Here is a 21,680-nt window from a genome sequence, read left to right on the forward strand (position 1 = left end):
TGTCATCCAGCGGCAATGAAAAAATCCTTACCCATCTCTCAATTTTGTCGTGTACTCCGAAATAATTCTAATCAGGATATTTCTGACATACAGATTAGAGATATGTGGTCCAGGTTTAGGGATCGTGGATACCCAGAGGCCATTTTGAAACAGGCTCTGGAGACAGCCAAACGCCGGCTACATACACCAACACGTAGAGAAAACAATCAGCCGAATTTTGTCTATAGTACTAAATACACTACAGGGTCTCATTTGACTGCTTCGGCGGTCAATAAACATTGGAATATTATTCAGGCGGATAGTGGCCTTAGCAAGATTATTCCTAATACGGTGTTAAAAAGCTTTAAGAGGGGGAGTAGTCTGAGGGACCTCCTCGTTAAGAGTGACCCAATAGGCTGTTATCAGAGGAAACATGACACGTGGCTACGTAATGATAAACCAGGTTGTTTTAAGTGCCCCAATTGCACTTCGTGCAGGTTTATGACACCTGGCACTAGTTTCTTACACCCGCAGACAGGCAAACGATTTGCTATTAGGCATCACATCACTTGTACCACCACCCATGTTATTTATTTGATTACTTGTCCATGTGGTTTACCATATATTGGCAAGACGGATTTGACATTGCGTTTGCGTATGGATGCACACCGCTCAGCTATTAGCACGGCCTTTCGAGATGGCCACACCAATAAACCAGTGGCGAATCATTTCTTGGAGGTGGGACATAGGCTACCTACTTTTCACTATATAGCTATAGATCATATCCCCCCTCTGCGGAGGGGAGGTGATAGATCCAAGATATTACTCCAGAGAGAGGTGTTCTGGATCAAAAAATTGAATACTATGAAGCCTAATGGACTTAATGAACATTGTTCCCTTCTGTGTTTTTTGAGTCAGCGATAATGTTACTTTTGTGTTAGCAGATTTTTTCAACTTGATACATTTATTATAAAGCTTATTTTGCTATCTGTCTAAAGTTGTAACATTATTAACAATTTTGTAGTTCCATACATCCTTATGTTTTAAATGTCGGTTCCCTTCTAGAATTGACATTATGAGGTTTTTTTTCCATCCCTATCCCTCCCAATCTGGTGGGTATAGAGTTAACTGTCACATGACATCCTGGACAGTTTGTGATTGGATGAGTGCTATGTGGTTTTAATTATTTATACCTGTAACATTTTACTAAGCAGTTTATGGTCTTGAAAATGGTCTTAGATACAGACCGAAACGTCGACCTGCTTTTTTAAATGTACTGAATAAAATGTAAGTTTTTTAACTATTTTGGAAATACCTGTGTGCATCCGTATTTTTGGATTTTCTACATATTGCTGCTTAGGGGTAGCACCAGGACTGTGTACGATTTTGTTGGTGTGCTGAACTAATTGGACTTTTGTATATATATATATATATATATATATATATATATATATATATATATATATATATATATATATATATATATATATATATATATATATATATATATATATATATATATATATATATTTATGCATAGTATTTTATAAACCCGTCTAATTTTTTTAAAACCAAATTAGAAATAAATGACATGTCTTTACTTTTCCGAGTTGTGTATATTTAGGAGTAGACTATAATATCCAGCAATATGTGTGAAATCAGACTCACACTTTTGGTCATTTTATCTTAATAAATTACATTTCATTTATGAATACCTTTTGAATGCTACCATGATAAAAGCTATAAATTAACAACTGCAACACAGACTGTGCATTGATGGATCAGCCAGCTGCATAGTTGCTAAGGAATGAATAGAACATAGGCAATTTTAGACGTTGTTGGTCCTTGCGACACCAAGCGATCACTGTTCCTTCACTGTTGGCTGTATATAAATGGTGACCATCACAGGAAAATGTAAGGCTGAAAAAAGAGACACCCAGTGGCATTTAGCAGTTACACTTTACAGTCATATAAACCCTACATGCATTAATGCATTCATGACAACTTGCATCTCACACTACATCAGATAGATGGAATAACATACCCCCTATTTTTAAATAAAAAGTCACTTAGGAAGCTAATTGCTTTTATATATATTAAGGACAGTGGTCTCCCCAGAAAAAAAAATTGTCTTGGTGGGTGGGCTTACAAAACATATTAGTTTCCTCCTCAGCATGCACTGTAATAGAACCAGTTTTATGGAAAACTTGTGTTACTGCAAATATACTGTGTGGTCCTACTGGCTTCTGTTTAGTCTTCATTAATTAGAGCAAGTGAGGTGCAGGCAGGGAAGAGCAGGGCAGCTGCAAAAAAGTGCCAGGTGATGCGTACGACAAAAATGCCCTGGGGTGAACACTGATGAACTGATGACTGAAGGTCTAACATCCTTTTTACTTTTTTATAATATAAAAAAGGTACTTTATTTTTTTAATACACAAGTTTGGGGCACAATTCACATTACTAAAGGGTAGATTTATCAACATCCGAATTTGGCAAAAAATTGCAAATTTCATTTGAGTTTTCAAGACTTGAATCTTTAAGATTTATAAAGCAATAAAAACTCAAAATATAAACATTCGGCATTTGCGTCTGAAACCCTTGTGTTGGCTCCAGCGTGAACACACTCAGTGGACGAGAGTGTGTTTGCGTCTGAGCCGACATAAGGGATCCAGACGCGAATTAACTTGCGGCAGGTAGGGGCTGAAATCGGCCTGCAGATTTCAGCACTGTCTGGCCTTAGCCTAAGGGGCTTATTTACTAACCATCGAAAATTCGCCATCGACGGCTTCGCTCACAGTGCAACACTTCGCCAGGCGTAGATTCGCCAGGACAACACTAATTCACTAAAATCTGAAGTTGCGTCCAGGGCGCCGAACACTGGCAAAGTTGCGCTACCATTACTGCGCCAAGCAAAGCGAAGTTGCACTAGCATTGTCTAATTGGCGTACGGCGGGAAGTTAAAGTTCAATTGACGTATATGTTGCAGCAAATACATTACACCACACAAGCCTGGGAAACATTAAATAAAGAAAAGAAAATAGAGTTGTTATATTGCCCTTCACAAGAGCCCAGTGTATAATTTATGTGCCATATGTTAGGAAATGTAGGGGGGAAGCGGGTTACGCTCTTTTGCAGCCTATCACCCTGAAAAAAGGAAAAGACACCAGCGTTTTTTGGGACTTAGAAAATTTTTCAACTAAATTTTGTGGAAGTCCTATCTACTCTATTGCACTTCGCCGGGTCTGAGGTGGCAAAGGCAAGTCTGGCGCAAGAGGTAACTTTCAGTAAAATCCGCATCTTAGTGAATTTGCACAGTTACGTTCAATCGCCAGAGCGCAAATTTCCCAGGTGTTGGGGAGCAAAGTACCACTAGGGTCTATCTCTTTCGCTAACGTTAGTCACTTTGCCTTTTAGTCAATTTGCCCCTAAGTCTTGGAGTTGTATTAAAAATTAAGCTATTTTTCTATTTGACTTTTCAAGATTAAATTAAAATTTGTCAGACTCATTAAAAAAAGATGGCTAGAATGTAAGTTCACTGCATTTGAGTTGTTTTTTCATGTAATTATGCTAATAAATTTTTAAGTTTCAAGTATTTTAAAAATAAGCACACATTGAAAAGGTTTGTTTTTAAAATTAAAAAAAAAAAAAAATGTTGATACTTTAGATAAATCTGCCTCCCTACGTCAGTTATAACCAATCATTAAACACTGTTGACAAGGATATATTTTGAAGGTTATGCAAGGGTGTGGGTTTCCAGATATCCTGGTTAAGGCATGTCAGTCCTGCTTTTGAGCACTCTGTCACCTCAAGCAGGATGTTATTTTGTCCTTCTTTTTGGGGCCTGTCTATAAAGAATCATATAAATCACCTTACTTATACTAAAACAGTTGAACCAAAGGCCATAATAACCATAATAATTTTATGCAGTTACCATTGGCAACACTGCTTTTATGGAAAATTAAATAAATATTGATATGAATTTGGCACTGATGAATCATATTTGCTGCACCAGAGCAGCAAGAAAGACAAAGGTGCCTATAATCATACCAGCTATGACTGCCCTGTCAACTAACATGGAAGAAATGTTGATGACATATCATTAGTTCAAACTAGCATCAGTTCAAGCTTTGCAATTGGACCAGATTTGATTTCTGAGTTATCCAACCAGACAGACTCATGATTTTGTGACTGACTTGTTCCTGATTACACACAGTAGGTTGAAGTACATCCTTGACTGATAATCTAAAATGAATTTCATATTGCAAACTCACTGGGAAAACAGAGTTCTAATGTTTTGGTCCTTAAAGGAACAGTTCAGTATAAAAATAAAAACTGGGTAAATAGATAGTATGTGCAAAATAAAAAATGTTTGTTAGTTAGCCAAAAATGTAATGTATAAAGGCTGGAGTGACTGGATGTCTAACAGAACAGCCAGAACACTGCTTTTCAGCTCTCTAACTCTGAGTTAGTCAGCGACTTTAAGGGGGGGGGGCACATGGGACATAACTGTTCAGTGAGTTTGCCATTGATCCTTAGCATGCAGCTCAGATTCAAAAGCAAATTGTTATAACCAATTTGGACCCCCTTAAAGTCACTGATTGGTTACTGCCTGGTAACCAATCAGTGTAAACCAAGACAGCTGCAAAGCAGGAAGTAGTGTTCTGGCTATTATGTTAGACATCCAGTCACTCCAGCCTTTATACATTACATATTTGGCTAACTAACTATATTTATATATATATATATATATATATTGATTTTGCACAGCCTATCCATTTACCCAGTTTTTATACTGAAAAATTCCTTTAACAGATGCAGCCAAGTGACAGGAATGATAAATGGCCTCACTATAACTTGCTTTAAATGTCTTGTCTAAGCAGGATTTCTTTTTAGGACAGCAGTAATTTACATACACAATTCTACCAGGTAAAATATCACCCACCCAGGGAGTGTGGATTTTAAAATCGAATAAGTGGTCTCCTAAGCACAGTTTTTTATCCCCGGAAACATTTAACATATTATTGCCTGAAAAGTTCAGTCCATTCTATAGCCCCTAGCATTGTTAAGCTTTACTTCCACTGATGCTGATTTTTCATAAAACAACATGAATCATCAAAATAGGCATATAAACAATTACCTGACAATTTGTTTATTAGACTTTGGGAAAGTAATTTCTCGAACTGGTTTTAAGTCCCAGGTACTCCACAACCTTTAAAAAAAAAAAATCAAATTACAAATACATTTTACAAAGACTACATCTTGAAGGCAATGTCTGCTGGATCTTGTTGAACTCTCTGAAGTTCTCTCTAAGCATTAGTGCCCACAGAAGGGGGCAGTTGCCCCACCCTGACTTCTCCAGCTAGTTCCAAGAAATTGTTTGTTAATTTAATTCCCAACAACAAAAAAACATTTTTTTATACTACCCACCCCAATCAAGCCTTAATTAGGTTATCTATAGGGATGGGTGAATTTGACCCATTTCGTTTCGCCAAAAATTTGTTGGCAACGCCCATTTTTCTCTATGTCTGTAGTTAATTTGGTAAGATCAGTAGCACTTCCATTATTATTAAGCCATGGAGTGCTCCCACAACCTTTTCTTTTTGCATCTTCAGTGGGATGCTACCATAGCTTACTTGCCCCCCCCCGTAAATTTTTTTGTGGACACCGATGTCTCTAAGTACTCTTTTAAAGGAGAAGGAAAGTCATCTATCTTCTCTATAATGAATAAGCCTTTTTGGGGAATTAAATGTAGAGAATTAAACACATTATTTTCAATACTGTGATGGCAATATCCCTTAAAGGAGAAGTAAAGTCTTTGTGCATTTGTGGGTTAGGCACCCCCAAATGATTGTATTTACTTATCTGAAAACCCGGGCCGGTGCTTCTATCAGCAGAAAACTGCAACGGCCCGGGGTTATTCCAGCAATAACCACAAAGCGATCCTCTTCCGGCTTCTTCTTTCTTCAATTTCCCGGGGCAGACGCATGCACAGTTGAACAAAATAGCCGACTGTTTAGTTAAAGTTTGACTTTTCGTTCTACTGTGCATGCGCAGCCACGCAAAGAAAGAGGAAGGCGGTAGAGGATCGCTCTGTGGTGTTGACTGGTATCTTTCTTTTATAGCTAGACAACTGAGAAAGCAGTTAGCAGTCAGTGCTCCATTCTTTTATATTTTTAACAACACACAAGTCTGGGATCTATTATCCCTAAGCACAATTGCGCTCTCTGCACTAGTAGAGCCAAATTTCCAGTTTAATAACCAGATATTTGGCTCTTAAAGGAACAGTTCAGTGTAAAAATAAAAACTTGGCAAATAGATAGGCTGTGCAAAATAAAAAATAATCTAATATAGTTAGTAATGTAATGTATAAAGGCTGGAGTGATTACTTCCTACTTTTCATCTCTAACTCTGAGTTAGTCAGAGACTTGAAGGGGGGGGCCACATGGGACATAACTGTTCAGTGAATTTGCAACTGATCCTTAGCATGCAACTCAGATTCAAAAGCAAACAGTTATGACCAATTTGCCCCCCCCCCTCAAGTCACTGATTGGTTACTGCCTGGTAACAAATTAGTGGAAAGCAAGGAAGCTGAAAAGCAGGAAGTAGTGTTCTGCCTATTATGTTAGACATCCATTCACTCCAGCCTTTCTATATTACATGTTTGGCTAACTAACTATATTGAAAACATTTTGTATTTTGTACAGTCTATTTAACCAGTTGTTATTTTTATACTGAACTGTTCCTTTAAAGTTACCAGGAGCGGCTGTTTGCCGTCCCGGTAACTTGGGGGCTACTGCCATCTGAGGCGAGTTTCTCAATTCTCCTCTTGGCAGTAGTGCCCCTGTCTGGAACCCAGACTGACCCTTTCTATACCTATCACTGAGAGGAAGTTTATATTTCCCTCAGAAAATGCTGAAAAATGTTGGTACCTCTGTTCCACTTGATATCAAGTATGTGCTCACGCATGCAATCTTTCAATGCCCTGGCTGTTTGGCCTATATACTGTTTCCCACATTTTGTGCATGTTGGATAAATAAAGGTTCTTAGAATTGCAATTGATGTATTGTCTGATGTAATAACTTTTATTGGTTACCGTTGATGTAAAAACCTTTACACGATTACACATGAAACTAGTAGAGCCACATTTATGCATGCTATTATATGCCAGCTAGGTGGGAGTTTTGGAGGTTTCAGCAGAGGTTATTAAAACTAGGGGCAAGTAGACTGCCTAAAGTTTTACATTTCCTAGTGACAAATTGACAAAATCTTTCAGGATATTGTACCATGTGTAAATTTTAATAGGTATCACTACAGACATTAACTGGCCCCTGCATTGTTTAAAACTCAAATTCAAACTGTAATCCCCTGTATTGTTCACACATGTAATCCCCCCAGCATTGTTCACACCTGTGCCACCTCTATTGTTCACATCCTAAAGACCTGTACTGTTCACACCTGAGACCCAGATTGAAACTGCCCACATTATTCACTTGTTCACATTTTATTCAAAATGTAATGGGGCACCAGCACTGTATCACTGTATGTAGTAAATATTAGAGTGGTCCTGATGAGTTTCCCTGTCTCTTGCTCTGTTCTGCCCTATGCTCCCTGTGTGTGCCATGCTCTGCCTGCCCCATGCTCCCTGGGTGTGCCAAACTCTGACTGCCCTATTGTCCTTGGGTGTGCCATACTCCCTCTGCCTTCCCTATGCTCCCTGTGTGTACCCTGCTCTGCCTGTGAAACATAAGCATGGTATTTGTTCTGGGGGGTTGTTAGCATTTGAAAATTATTGTTAGGGGCCCCTAAGGTGTTTAATCATGTGCTGGGGGGTAATGTGTTATCAACAGGGGAGGAGGAGGTATATGGATTCAAGGGTATGTCTTAATATGACTTAACTTTTTTCACATATGAGTGATATCCCTGCAGTGAGCACCAACCATTTGTGTTTTTGGTGCACTATTAAGGTGGACATGGTTATGTGGTGACATGGGTATGGTTTAAAGTGGGTGTGGACTAAAACAGGCAGTGGCTTCCATTATCGGCCCTCCACCATGTAGACCAGAAAAATTCCGTCCCTCTGTAGCACAGAAGTTGGACAGCAATGGTCTGGAAGATATACAGATTATTTTTCATAATCTTCTTAATATGTGTAAATTAGGGGCCGTATGTAAAAAATATACAAATACCTTTGCAGGCACACCCAAAAATATCTTTGTATTGCAGGATATGGGAATCCGTGTCCAAACCATTCCTATTGCTAATATTTTGATGCGAATGGAAAAACTTCAACATGGCGACACAATACAAAGTATTTTCAGATGTCTTTTCACCTTTGCAAAGTGATATTAAATGGTTGAAAAAATTACCTGTGTGACATTGATTTTAGAGTTTTATTAGACATACTGTATTTAACAATATATTTCAAAACTATTTTTTAGTGAAAGGAGCACTCTGCAATACAACATCACAGTATAGAACTCCTCAGGTTCAGCGCTGTATTTAGGCCCTGTGCCACCCTAGGACTGGACCTAAATGCACCCCCCAATTTGCACACACAGTGTGCATGTCATGTCCTGCTGTGGTTAATGTCACTTCTATGCTGCATTGCTTACCTGTCACCTCCAAAGCTCCATTGCCGGATCTATGCAGGAACTCTCCAGCGGCGGCTGGGGGGATTTTTAATTTTCTTAAATAAATCTATTATATAGGCACCCGAGGGTCGCCCAAAGCTGCCTCCCTGGCCCTGCCTAACATTTCAGGATACCAGAAAGGGTATTCCTTGGGAAAGGTCACAGTGACCACGGGCATGTTGGGTTTTTAAGAAACCTTGCTTTTGCTTTACTGTGTGATTTCCACACAAAAAAAAAAAAAAAAAATTATATATATATATATATATATATATATATATATATATATATATATATATATATATATATATATATACTTCCCCAAAATCCCAGCACTCACGATAAGCAGTCGTCACGTAGCCTGGGTGCATGCCTCGCAAAAGCCGCATACAATCTTCACCAAAGAAGCCGCACAGCACAGGACTTATTGAAAATAGTGCGTTTATTAGAAAATCTAACGTTTCGGCTGCAACACCAGCCTTTGTCAAAGGCTGGTGTTGCAGCCGAAACGTTAGATTTTCTAATAAACGCACTATTTTCAATAAGTCCTGTGCTGTGCGGCTTCTTTGGTGAAGATTATATATATATATATATATATATATATATATATATATATATATATATATATATATATATATATATATATATATATATATGGATATTCGAATTTGTGATTCTCCAGAAATGTAACGTATGATTCTATATGCCTGCTACTTAGTATTTTTGCCAACGTAACTAAAATGTTTCAGATTCTGCAGCTGGCAATACATAAACTTAATGATAAATGGAATTTCCATCACAGTAGATTTTTTAACTAGGCCCCAATTAAGCTAAATATCTTTAGAGTCTTTCTTTTATAGGTCAATTTGATTTTACTGTGCTAAAAATGTATCATGATCATTATTTTCCTACAGGGTTTATTTAAGCATTTCGTAATTGCGCACATTTTGATGCACAAATACACAAATACTCAAAATACGCAAATGCATCTATTGACACAGGGAAACCTTAGAGCTACTGAAACCTAGGTGGCGGTAATTCCAGTGTTCCCACAGCGGCAGAGAACCTGCTGATGTTTTATAAGGTAATAACTCATTGCTCTATAGTAGCACGCAGCCCAGCCATACTGACGGAACTGGGACAGAAGCTAGTGAGAAGTACAGTATGTACCCTTACCGTCTAGGTTTGGTGTGTTCGCAATTATAGAAATTATTAGTCATTTGAATTCATTATTATAATTTTTGAACATATTGAAAAAAAAATAGTTAAAAGATATAGAGGCTTATATGTTAATGTAGTTCCTTTTGTACCAATCCACAAATGAAAACAGTAGATAAAGAAGCAATGTATCAGAGTTTTTAGTATTCCTTTATATGACATTGATATTGGCAGCATAACAGTTGTGGTAATGATTATATAAAAAAATTTGTGTTTCCACAAAAAAATATATAATATTATACAGTAAATATAAATGATATGTCAGGATTGAAAACTCTATTGGTGAAGACAGGCGGTAATTGGCAAAAGGGAACTCATATTATCAATCCCCCCCCCCCCTACCACAATCCAAGTGCTCAGGTTCTAGGCCAATTACCAAATAATAATCTGTCCATTCAAGAGTGTGGTAGATCACTTGCAGTAGGATTTCTCATACCCCTGGCTGAATTATATGATTACAGGCAGCTTAACCTAAAACCATTAATAGCAGGAACAGTGAAAGATTTCATACCGTACAATCCCGTTTTCCAGGCCCCCAGCAATGACGTTGACAGATACTCCCTCGGGTTGATTAGAAAAAGCCACAGAGCAAATGATTTCTCTACAATGGACATGTCCAATAAGGTCACCGTTTACTGTCCATAGTCTCAGATCACTGCCACCGCCAACTGAAAAATAAACTTTCTATTATTATCATAAAAGATATTAAATCAGTCTGCATTCCTAATTCCAGTTTTAAATTTTTTAACAGAGTATTAAAAATGTCAAATCAGGCTTAGGCAGAAAGTCGCATCATTCAAGGTTTATTGGTGAACCAACGTTTTGATTCCCTACAGGATGTCGGATGCAGACGCAGCGTGTGGCGTCTGCATCAGACAGTTGTGTCGCATCAATGCTGTGACATGATCCGACAATAGCATTACTTACCTTACTTCCGTCGTATCCGACGTGACGCCTGCGCGGTGGAATCGTCTGTGGAGACCTGCCCTTAGAGTAACTGTTTTTTTTTTTTTAAAGTTTTTATTTTTGCATTTTCAAAACAAAACATACAAACACAGACATGAAAACAATAAGAAGACATACATATTGGAAGCAGAACCAGCAGTCAGAATACCGTCACATATTCAACACAATCTTAGTGAGCCTCTTCATACTCCAACCAAGCTCCCCAAATGCCCTCGAACTTCTTGGGGCATCCCCTTGTTACATAAAACATTTTCTGGTAAGGAAGGATACTGTTAACCTTTCTCCTCCAGAAGGCAACAGTCGGGGGGTCCACTGATTTCCAGTGCAAGAGGATAGATTTTTTTGCATAGTATAAAAGCTGTAGGTAGCAAAGTTTGACTATAGATTTCAAACCCAGATCGTCCATAACACCCAGGAGACAGACCAACGGGGTTCTAAAACTTGGGACATCCAAGACTAGAGAGGTGTGTTGCCGAACCCCTTCCCAGAACCATTGAATCCTCGGGCATTCCCAAAATACATGCATAACTGTGCCTACCTCCTGGTTACATTTATTGCATTGGTCTGAAACCATAGGATATATTTTCGCTAGTCTACACGGTGTAAGGTATACTCTGTTCAGAAACTTAGTTTGGATATACCTGTCTCTAACCGATAAGGTAATATCTGGGACCTGTCTCAGCGCATCTGTCCACATCTCATCCTCCAGGCCTGGAATATCTCTAGCCCATTTATCCCTCATTTTTTGTAGAGGATCCGGGCCAGCCTGTTCCAGTATGACATAAAACCGGGAAGTAGGTTTCCGTAGGTCCTCCTTTCTCAAATAGACCTCTAAAGTAGTTGCGACCATTGCAATTGGTCTATTAGGAAATTGGGTTATAAAGGCATGCCTGAGCTGAAGGTATCGGAAAATGGACTGTGGTAAGTGCCTTGGAGGCTCTGGAACTGCTGCAATTCCCCATTTTCTACAATATCATTCAAGGTTTTAACCCCCCGACTGGCCCAGCAGCTGACATCCGGCAGATTCCTTAAGTGTGGGAGATCTCTGTTCCCCGAAAGAGGCGTCCAACAGGACCACAGGACCACACAGGTCTTGCCTTATGGGCGATCTTCAGTGCTTTTTGGAACACTTCCACTACAGTGGCCATTGGTGTAGTAATTGAGCACTGCGAGGAGGATCCTCTATAAAGTAATTTAGCCAGAGCCTCTAACGAACCCATTGTCACAGCCTCAAGCATAGTGGAAGGGTTGTCGGACTGAGGAGTAGTCCACCAATGCGCATAGGTAAGTTGGCTCGCTAAAAAATATGACCTAAGATTGGGCAAAGCTAGGCCCCCACCGGATGTGGGTGCCTGTAGGGTTCTAAAGCCCATCCGTGGATGTTCTCCCGCCCAGAGAAATTTACGTAGAATGGAATCAACATACTTAAACCATTGATTCCGGGGTATTGTTGGGGAATTTTGAAATAAATATATAAACTTGGGGAGGAAAACCATTTTAAATAAGTTAATCCTGCCAGGGAGTGAGAGAGGTAAATTCTGCCAGACCTCTGTTTTTGCACTTAAAGACTTGACTACCGGGGTTAAATTATGCTCCTCAAATTTTTTAAAGTCTGCTCTCTGTTCTCCAAAGCCTTAGTTAAGGCCCTGCAGGGGTTAGCCAAATAGAGAAGCATATAATCGGCATATAAAGATAATTTCTCCACAATTCTGCCAATTTTCAGACCTTCTATGTCTGGGGAGTACCTAATTCTTGTCGCCAAAGGCTCTATGGCTAGGGCAAACAGTAGTGGGGAGAGAGGGCACCCCTGTCTTGTCCCCCTCCCCAGCTGCACCTCATCTGACAGCAAACCATTCACCAGCACCTTAGCCTAAAGTACAGGGCCTGGACCCAGTCAAAAAAGCGTTGGCCAAAACCAAATTTAGTCAAAACCTCCCATAGATAAGCCCCTGATATAGTGTCAAATGCTTTTGCCGTGTCAATAGACACCACTATTCTACTGCCCTTGTTACTGTGGTCTAGAGCCAGGTTGTTATACAGCATCCGAATATTGATATCTGTAGCCTTGCTTGGCATGAAAACAGTTTGGTCCGGGTGCACTAATTCAGTAGTTACTCTTTTTACCCCATTAGCTAGGACCTTCGCAAATATTTTTGCATCACAGTTGAGCAATGACATGGGACGATAGGATTCACAGCATTCTGGCGGTTTCCCCTCTTTTGGTATCAGGACTATATGGGCCATATAACAGGACTCTGGAAGTGACTTGGAGTGGGAGATATTATCCGGGGCAGTCCCTGGGTTTTCCGCCAATAACTTTCTAATAATGGGGCGTATCCTTCTGCTACTTTAGGGTTAGAGATCCACTTATGGGAGAGCCTCCATAACGAAGCAGTAGCTATCTCGTCCCTCTAAAGTTAAGTAAGTCTGTAGTAACCAGTATAAGATCTATTCTGGACAATGCTGAAGAGGAAGTGGTGTAACAAGAGAACTGTTGCCTTTGGGGATTTTTCCATCTCCACGCATCAGTGAGGCCGGTTGCGTCCAACCAATGCGTTAGAGCTCTGGAGTCACTTATTATGGGACGGAGTCTAACATGGTCCCAGACCCTGAATTGGATAAAGTCCCCTGCCCAGATCGTGGGGAAGCTGCCCAGTGTTGCTACCTTTTGTAGGATCTCATTAAGAGTTTGTATGTCAGCTGGGGGTGGAAGATACACATTGATAAATATATACGTGTCGCCGTTCACTTGGCCTTTAAGGATCAAATATTTTCCCAGTCTATCCGTTATTACTTTATTGAATTTAAAACTGAGGGATTTCCTCACTATTATGGCCACTCCTCTAGAGTATGTGGAGTACTCCGTGTGGTATATATTTGAGACCCAGTGTCTCTTTAGGGCCCTCACACTTTGTCCCACCAAGTGAGTCTCCTGTAACATGATAATGTGTGCCCCCGATTTCCTAAACTGGCTTAGTATCACTGACCTCTTGACTTTGTCATTCACACCCCTAATGTTCCAGGACAAGAGATTGAATTTAAGTTGTACCGCCATTGCCATGTACAAGAAAAGAGATACACTTGAGAAGGAGGAGGTCACCCACTTCTCCCATCACTTTGGTATTCAGCTGCATCTGGTTCCACTTTGGCAAATGAAAGGGGTTAAGACAAACCACCCGGTATCCTCCACAAACAGAATAGGAGATACATCATTCCCAGAATAACTTTATAGAGTGAGAGCTCATAACTGTAACCAGTAACTAGTCCATCAGTATTCACCAAGTCCCGTGAAACTGTATTATCAAATTCCCTTTTTTAAATCTCAAAGGGCCTTTTTAAACGTATCAGAGCAGAGTAATCAGCAGTCAGAGATTTGCTTCTTGATGTACAATGTACTGACCCTTGGGTGATGGTAGCATATAGAAAGGGGTAGTGGTCATCTTAGGCATAATATGTTGGGGTGTGAGAGACCCCTAGAGGCCCCAAATGTCCCGGACAGGAAAAACTAACAGGGGACTGTCTCCAAGTAGTGTGGGGCTAATCAGTTCCAGGCACTGGGAATACCAAAAGCAATTTACTCACGGCACCCTCTGTTCTGGATGGGCCTTTGTTCCATCATGGTTGACGAGAAGGGCTATTGTGCGGCCTGGGCGGGCTCCGCTGCTGGGCCCTAGGATGGGCGTCCAACCAATTTTGGACATTGCCTGGATGATCAAAGAGCTGCACTCTGCCTCCATCTGTAATCCGCAGCTTGGCCAGGAAGATCATGCTGTAGTAGGGAATCCCCATGTCTCGAAGGCATCTCTTAACTCCAACAAAGGTATTACGTTGGCGTTGCAGGGCAGCTGAATAATCCGGATAAAATGACACTCAAGCTCCTTGGTAGTATATATCACCTTTGGTTCTTGCAGCTTTCAGTGCCGTGTCCCTGTCGCGGTAGTTCAGCAGTTTTATAAGGAAAGGTCTTGGAGGGGCTCCAGGAAGCAGGGCTCTTGTAGGTACCCTATGGGCTCTTTCTGCCACGAATTGTTGTGAGAATATCTCAGCTCCCAGCATCTCTTTCATCCATTGCTCAGCAAAGAGTTCAGGAGTCTGACCCTTACTTTTTTCTGGTAAGCCTACCACTCCTTTGACGATTTTCCATATCTTCCATGCGATCAGATGCCTGTTTCAGCAATTTGTGTAGCTGGGTGTTCTCATTAGGCAAGGGAGCAGTACGATCCTCCACAGCCCCCACCCGCTCCTCCATGGCTCTTGTTCTTTTTCTTTCTCGGATGTTCTGGACATCATGCTTAAGCAGTGAGATTTCCACCTTCACTTCCTCTATCTTGTTGGTAAGGGCTGCTGTCAGTGAAGATTGGCAGGAAGATATGGCAGCAAGCACATCCTGCATGGTGGGTTCCGTGTTGCTCTGTTCCCCTTTCTCCGAGTCGTGTGAATGTTGCTGCTTAGAAGGGGAGGCGTGGCCGCCATTTTGATGTGCGCCATTAGCCTGTACCTCATGCTCCAGCGCGGCCTCTGTGTGCGGTCTCGGGTTGCCTTTACCCGCCGCAGGTCTTGGCGCCGACTTATGCGCTAACGGGGAGCCTGCGCTATCTGCAATGGCAGTACCCTTTGAGGCTTGCTTCTCCGGAGAAGGGGAGGAAGTGGAGGAAGTGCGGGTGCCATCTTGCTTGGTGCCTCTGGCGTACTGCTCTAGTTTAGAAGCCGTATCGGAGCGCACCCGCTGGCTGCATTGCGTATTCCACTTAATCTGTATTACCGTGGGTGCTGCGGTGTCCAGCGAGTTGTTCGGGCCACTTATTCACGGGCTTTCGGGTCAGTTATGGGCTGCACAGGATAATTGATAAGCGGAGCTCCTCTGCTGTGCGGCTTACCGGTTCGGCATGCGGCTCCGCCCCCCCAGAGTAACTGATTTTAATAGAAAAACAAAAGAAAAGTCCAACATTTCGATCACATCATAGTGATCTTCCTCAGGGAAAAAAAAACAAAAGTGTAAGCAGTGCAAACCCTTACGAACCCTCCCACTGTGCAAAACATGGCACCAAAAACAGGAATCCAATTAATTACCATAGAAACCCAAATTGGAAGTAAAAAAAAAACGAAAGAAAACCAGCCTAACAAAAAATAGTAAAAGTAAATAAAATGAAAAGCAAGCGATAACTGTAGATGCAGCAAGTTATGGAAAATCATTAAAATCAAGCTACTGTTGGATTATTCATAGCATAATACAAAGAAAAAGTAGTTAATGCAGTTCCTTGGGGATAACCAAAGATCCAAGTGAGGCATCTAGGATTAACTAGATATTGCATAGCAGGTTGAGGTTAGTTGGGTCAGGGGGGCCCGTCCTGTTCAGGATAGCATTAGGAAATATTGGGGGGTACTGAGTTCTTGACAATAATCCTTCTTTTGTATTCAGGAAAAACAGAAACATCGCGTCATGTGTTTCAAGGAGTTTATATATCTCCAAACCTATGGCTCAAAGCCAAAGGTAACTATAGATGTGGAAGGTCAAGGTGTAAGACATGTAGTAGTTTGCTTAAAGTATCTAAAGACTTTAAGGCTACCTATACAGGGAAAAGTTATGAGATAAAAAAATATTATTATTGTGTTTCAACTGGGGTTATATACCTTGTTACATGTGCCTGTGGTGCACAATATGTGGAAAAAAATGATTAGGAAAGTAGGAACACGCATTTTGGAACACGTTTCGTCCCTTAATAGGAAAGAGTATAAATCGGCTGTAGCTTATCATATAATGGAGAAACACGATGGGGATATGAGGATACAGTTCCAAATTATAGATGAACCTCAATTTGACATATGGAAGGGTGATAGAGATCAGAAACTTTTGATGAGAGAAGCCTTTTGGATTTACCATCTTAAAACTACTGAAATTTATGGGGGCATGAACAAAGAGTGGGAAGTCTCATGTTTTTTATGAGATACATTGGTTCTTTCACGAGTTTATTACTAGGAGCGATGATACATTATATATATATATATATATATATATATATATATATATATATATATATATATATATATATAAATATTTTTATCTTTTGTATATATAGTATTTGTAAGGTTATGTTGTTAACCGTGTGTTAACCAAGTTTTGTTTTTTTACGTGTATTTATGCTATACTATCAAGAATGCCCAGAGTGGACTGCACCACCGAATAAAAGTGACAGAACTGTGTGAGGCTCTGAGATTAGAGGCCCCTTATCACATATAGCTAAAGACAGTGCAAGAAAAACAGGGAATGAAGTAACAAACTTTGTGGCCACTAGGGGTCAGGCTTCCTAAATTCAATGAAAGAACTATTTGTTTCTTTGTATTATGCTATGAATAATCCAACAACAGCAGCTTGACTTTAATGATTTTTCATAACTTGCTGCATCTACAGTTATCGCTTGCTTTCATTTACTTTTACTATTTTTTGTTAGGCTGGTTTTCTTTAGTTTTTTTTTTTACTCTCAATTTGGGTTTCTATGGTAATTAATTGGATTCCTGTTTTTGGTGCCATGTTTTGCACAGGGGGAGGGTTCTTAAGGGTTTGTAACACTTGTTAGTTTTTTTCCCCTGAGGAAGATCACTATGATGTGATCGAAACATTGGACTTTCTTTTGTTTTTCTATTAAAATCAGTTACTCTAACTGAGCCTGTTGAGTGCGGTATTTTCCCCTGCTATTTTGTACACAGTTTACCTGCACCCAGGCATGCTGTGTTTTTGTTTTTTGAGTGCTCCTCCATGTTATATATATTTCTAGGCTGCCGGCACAGCACATATAGAGGAATAAGGCGCCAGGGTGCCAAGCTTAAAAAATGGTATGTAGGCTTAATGGAAGCTCAAACTCACAGGACTTGTGAACAAAAAAAAAGTGCTTATTTAAACAAAAAAGATACTAACGTTTTGGCTAGAACCCTAGCCTTTCTCAAAGTCTACAAGCAAGAATAACACCAACCATTTTAAAACACAAGCGGCAGGAAAGGAGGGTGGGTGACGAAAACGTTGGACACGAGAGTGACTATTCAAATAAATATTCACGTTTGATTGAACAAACTGGAGTGCTGGTCCATCTTGAAAAGTTATATATATATATATATATATATATATATATAGATATATAGATATATAGATATATATATATATATATATATATATATATATATATATATATATATATATAGTATTGCAGGGTCTGCTTCCATGGAATATTAAACTCAATTTTAAAGAATCCGGTGCAACACTTTCTATTCATGATGTTCTTACATTGCAAGAAGCTAATGTTGGGTTTATGGAGATGTTAACTTTTTAATGTAGCTTTGAATTCTTTGAAGACTTGTTTTTACTTTGTGACCCCTGTGGAAATCCTTGAGTGCCTGCATGCCCACACGCTGTTTTCAAGAAGCGAATGCCCACATGCAAATTCATGAATAACAGGAAAATTCTAATGCCTTCCATGGCCACTCTAGTCACCATTATTAAGACTAAAGGTAGCTCTAATTCCTTTTAGATATTTGATCTGTAAAGTATTTCTATTATTCCGTCAACACCCTAGTAACATAATAGTTTAGAAAAAGACACGTCAATCAATCTTTATGAAAACTGTCTAACTGCTAGTTGATTCAGCACATACACATGCATACAAACACACACTCACTAACTAACTAACTACATGTATCCCTAGATATTTCTTCCCTTCCAATAATATTACCAATACCCTTTTAAAAGTATCCAGGGAACCTGCCATCTCAACCAGGCAGTGCATTCCACAGGCTCACTGCCCTCATGGTCAACAACCATCTACAAATGCAATTGTAATTAAATAGTTAATACACACTACTCTATAAAACCACTGTATAATTCAAGGACAATACGGTTCATGAAACAACAAATAAAAGGAAGGCATGTGACCAGTACGGATGTTATGAATAATATATAATCACTTACTGTTACAACATTTATAAACATGCCACATAGAAAAAAATAGCTACATTCTAGTCTATCATCAATGAAAGATATATCTGTACATGCTCTATATTTGCCCTACATTCTAAGTAAGTTATCCTGATTATTTTAAAATGTATCCAATAGCATTCCCAGCAGTTTGATATTTTTCCTCATTAAACATTTTCCGGAGCATCAGGAAAGGATTTTAATAATTTGACACAATTATAATACACAAAATATGCAACCAATTAATCCGAAACTGTTAGGGCTGTGGCATACAAAATAAGTCACCCGCAGTAAATCTGCACTACAACAGGTGAGCTTTCCCACCAGCAGTAATAGAAATAGCTGTTGGGAAAACATACATGTCACATGTAGGGATGCCACTGCCCAGGCAGGGGGCATGCCAGTGATGTCATGGGGTGGACCAAGGATTTTGTGGGTGGACTGCTGACATCATAGGGCAGGGCTATGATGTGGCAATCGTCAACTGCCCAATCGTCATGTCAGTCTAGAAGAACAATAACCAGTTTTCCTAACTTTGAAAACCAAACAAATGATTTTGACATGGGCAGCCCTTACAAAAACCAACCGGACGGATGGCAACCCTACTCACGTGCTTCTTGCTCTGGCCCAAATTGTCTTGCATGGCAACTTCAGACTACTAAACAGCACCTAAGTTGCCAGTGGGAAAGCATTTTCGCCTGCAGTAGAGCAGATTTACAGATTGTTGTGTGCCATCACCAAGACTACTTGAAGCAGTCAAATACCATTCTGCTCTATGGGAAGTTAGAGACCAGCATCAACAACACTTGGTGTCCTTGGAATAGTCAATCCCACCTACAAATTGCAAGGGGTATGGGGTTCTGAGCTGAAACAACTAGTAAATTTAAAGTTTTGAAAGTCAGAAAAACCTTATATTTTTTACACAGTGCAGTGAAGATGATAAAAAAAATGTTGAGGCACAATGAACCATCCTCATAGTCTATGAATATTACTTTGCTATTGAGGGACATTAACCTGACCAGTGCAGTTTTGACCATTAGTGGCAACTATTTCATTTAGATTCTTTGCATGAAAATATTCTTAAAAGACCAAGCATGGCTGTTTCTACTGATGTAAAGAAAATCAATTACTGGAAAATGTTACTGTGCATTTTAGAACAGTAGCACTATGTGTTTGTGCATATTTTTCTGTCTGTTCACCTGTCCTGTTCTTACAAAACAACCTCAACAAATCAATGAAGGCAAAACATGCCCAGATTTGAGTAGAATCCCATATGACTATTGCCATGTGCAAAGCTGTTTACCTGAATCACAAACTGTGGCAATATCACCTGTTGTTTCACTTGCAGAGACTGCTGTGACTGGACTTTTGTGGCCTGTAAGGCTTTGTACGTAGCATAACCTTAAAAATAAACCAAAATTATATTTTAGTAACAACGTTAAAATTCTGTATTTTTTATACAGAGGTTTCGACACTACATACCTGTTCAAGTCCCATATAATGCATGTTCCATCTTTGCTTACACTAATCAATATACTGTAGGGTTTGCAAACAAAGAGACTGGTTATTTCTGCAGTATGTCCATACAAGTGGGCTTGTGATTCTACTTCAATTTCCAAAGGCTGTAAGGCAAAAGCAACAGATATGTAATGAGTAAATACGATATATATTAAGGCAAGGCCTGTCCACATGAAGGCCAGAGGATCTGAGGGCTTTAAGGATATTATGGCCCCCACAGTATATACAAGATTAGGATTTTTATAAAATCTGGCATTCAGATAAATAACTGGAAAAAATGAATCAGCACAGCTGTAAGGTATTGTGCAAAACAGTAGTTTATTTTCTGTATATGCCATGGTATTATTGGCTTCTTGTAGCTGCCAATAAGAACCAGCTTAAAGGGGTTTTTCAACTTTGAGTTACTTTTTAGTATGATGTACAGAGTGATATTCTGAGACAACTTGCGAATGGTTTTCATTTATTATTATTTGTGAATTTTGAGTTATTTAGCTTTTTATTCAGCAGTTCTCCAATTTGCAACTTCAGGAATCTGGTTGCTAGGGTCCAAATAAATACATTTGTAGGCTTACATTTGCATTTGTTTTTTAGATAGGGTCAGTGACCCACATTTGAAAGCTGGAGAGAGAGTTAGAAGAAAAAGGCAAATAATTAAAAAACTATAAAATAAAATAATGAAGACCAATCAGAAAGTTGCTTAGAGTTTGCCATTCTATAACATACTAAACGTTAACTTTGAAGCAAACCACCCCTTTCAGTATCTATGATTTCAAGCTGGCCTTTTACACTGGTCTTCCATGAATATCTAGGACAGCAAATAATAATTTCCAGCATTCTTGTTCTAAGAGGCCCTTAGGCTGGGCTCTCTACAATGTTAGGGAACCGCTTCATTAGGACAACAGTGAGCAATAGAAAAACACACAATATATATAGTTCTGAACTCTTAATTAATGCAAAGTCATGCTCTAAATTTTGGGCATACAGAAAAAAGGATTGTTTACTTACTGAACCACAGAGTGCAAAGTGTTTTTACCTACAATGCAGCATTTTCCCCATAATTTCAGCATCACTGCAGTTGCCAGGGGAAGTTGCACATGATGCAACTGTGCTATAAAAATCTGGTTGGCATCATTTCATGCTGTTTGGCAAGAGTGTGACATGTGCACCCAATTTTTGGTGCAACTGTGTTGTGCCAATGGACGCAGGCCAGTGTGGGAACCTGGAGCTAACACCTGGTTTGGAGGTGGCATAAACTCCAGCATTTCCTGCGTCAATAGGCGCAACTGTACTCAACTCTGCACAGGGGACAGAAAGAAGGCTGCGATGCCAAGTACATCTATATGATAGTGAAAAAAAAGAGCATATTGACCTCTACAGCCATCCATTGTTTTCATCTAAAATGGCAGACT

The 21,680-nt window shown here is 39.6% G+C and overlaps 1 protein-coding gene across 4 annotated transcripts in view; it reads right to left on the minus strand.

Annotated features, from left to right (window-relative positions):
• Nucleotides 1-1,483: 1,483 nt before the first annotated feature.
• Nucleotides 1,484-21,680, minus strand: part of LOC101027285 (lysosomal-trafficking regulator) — a 223,919-nt gene continuing 203,722 nt past the window's right edge. For 2 of the 4 annotated variants that reach the window (XM_018263118.2, XM_018263117.2), the window contains exons 49-53: nt 20,236-20,375; nt 20,057-20,154; nt 10,336-10,492; nt 5,117-5,188; nt 1,484-1,899 (exon numbers count right to left, since the gene is read on the minus strand). In XM_018263118.2, the coding sequence (XP_018118607.1) occupies nt 1,761-1,899; nt 5,117-5,188; nt 10,336-10,492; nt 20,057-20,154; nt 20,236-20,375 (606 nt within the window). In that variant the 3' untranslated portion in view covers nt 1,484-1,760. The remainder of the gene's footprint in view (nt 1,900-5,116; nt 5,189-10,335; nt 10,493-20,056; nt 20,155-20,235; nt 20,376-21,680) is intronic. The other 2 variants (XM_018263120.2, XM_018263119.2) reach the window with 1 other exon arrangement.

The sequence above is a fragment of the Xenopus laevis genome, chromosome 5L, assembly GCF_017654675.1.
Source record: "Xenopus laevis strain J_2021 chromosome 5L, Xenopus_laevis_v10.1, whole genome shotgun sequence".
Classification (NCBI taxonomy): Eukaryota; Metazoa; Chordata; class Amphibia; order Anura; family Pipidae; genus Xenopus; species Xenopus laevis.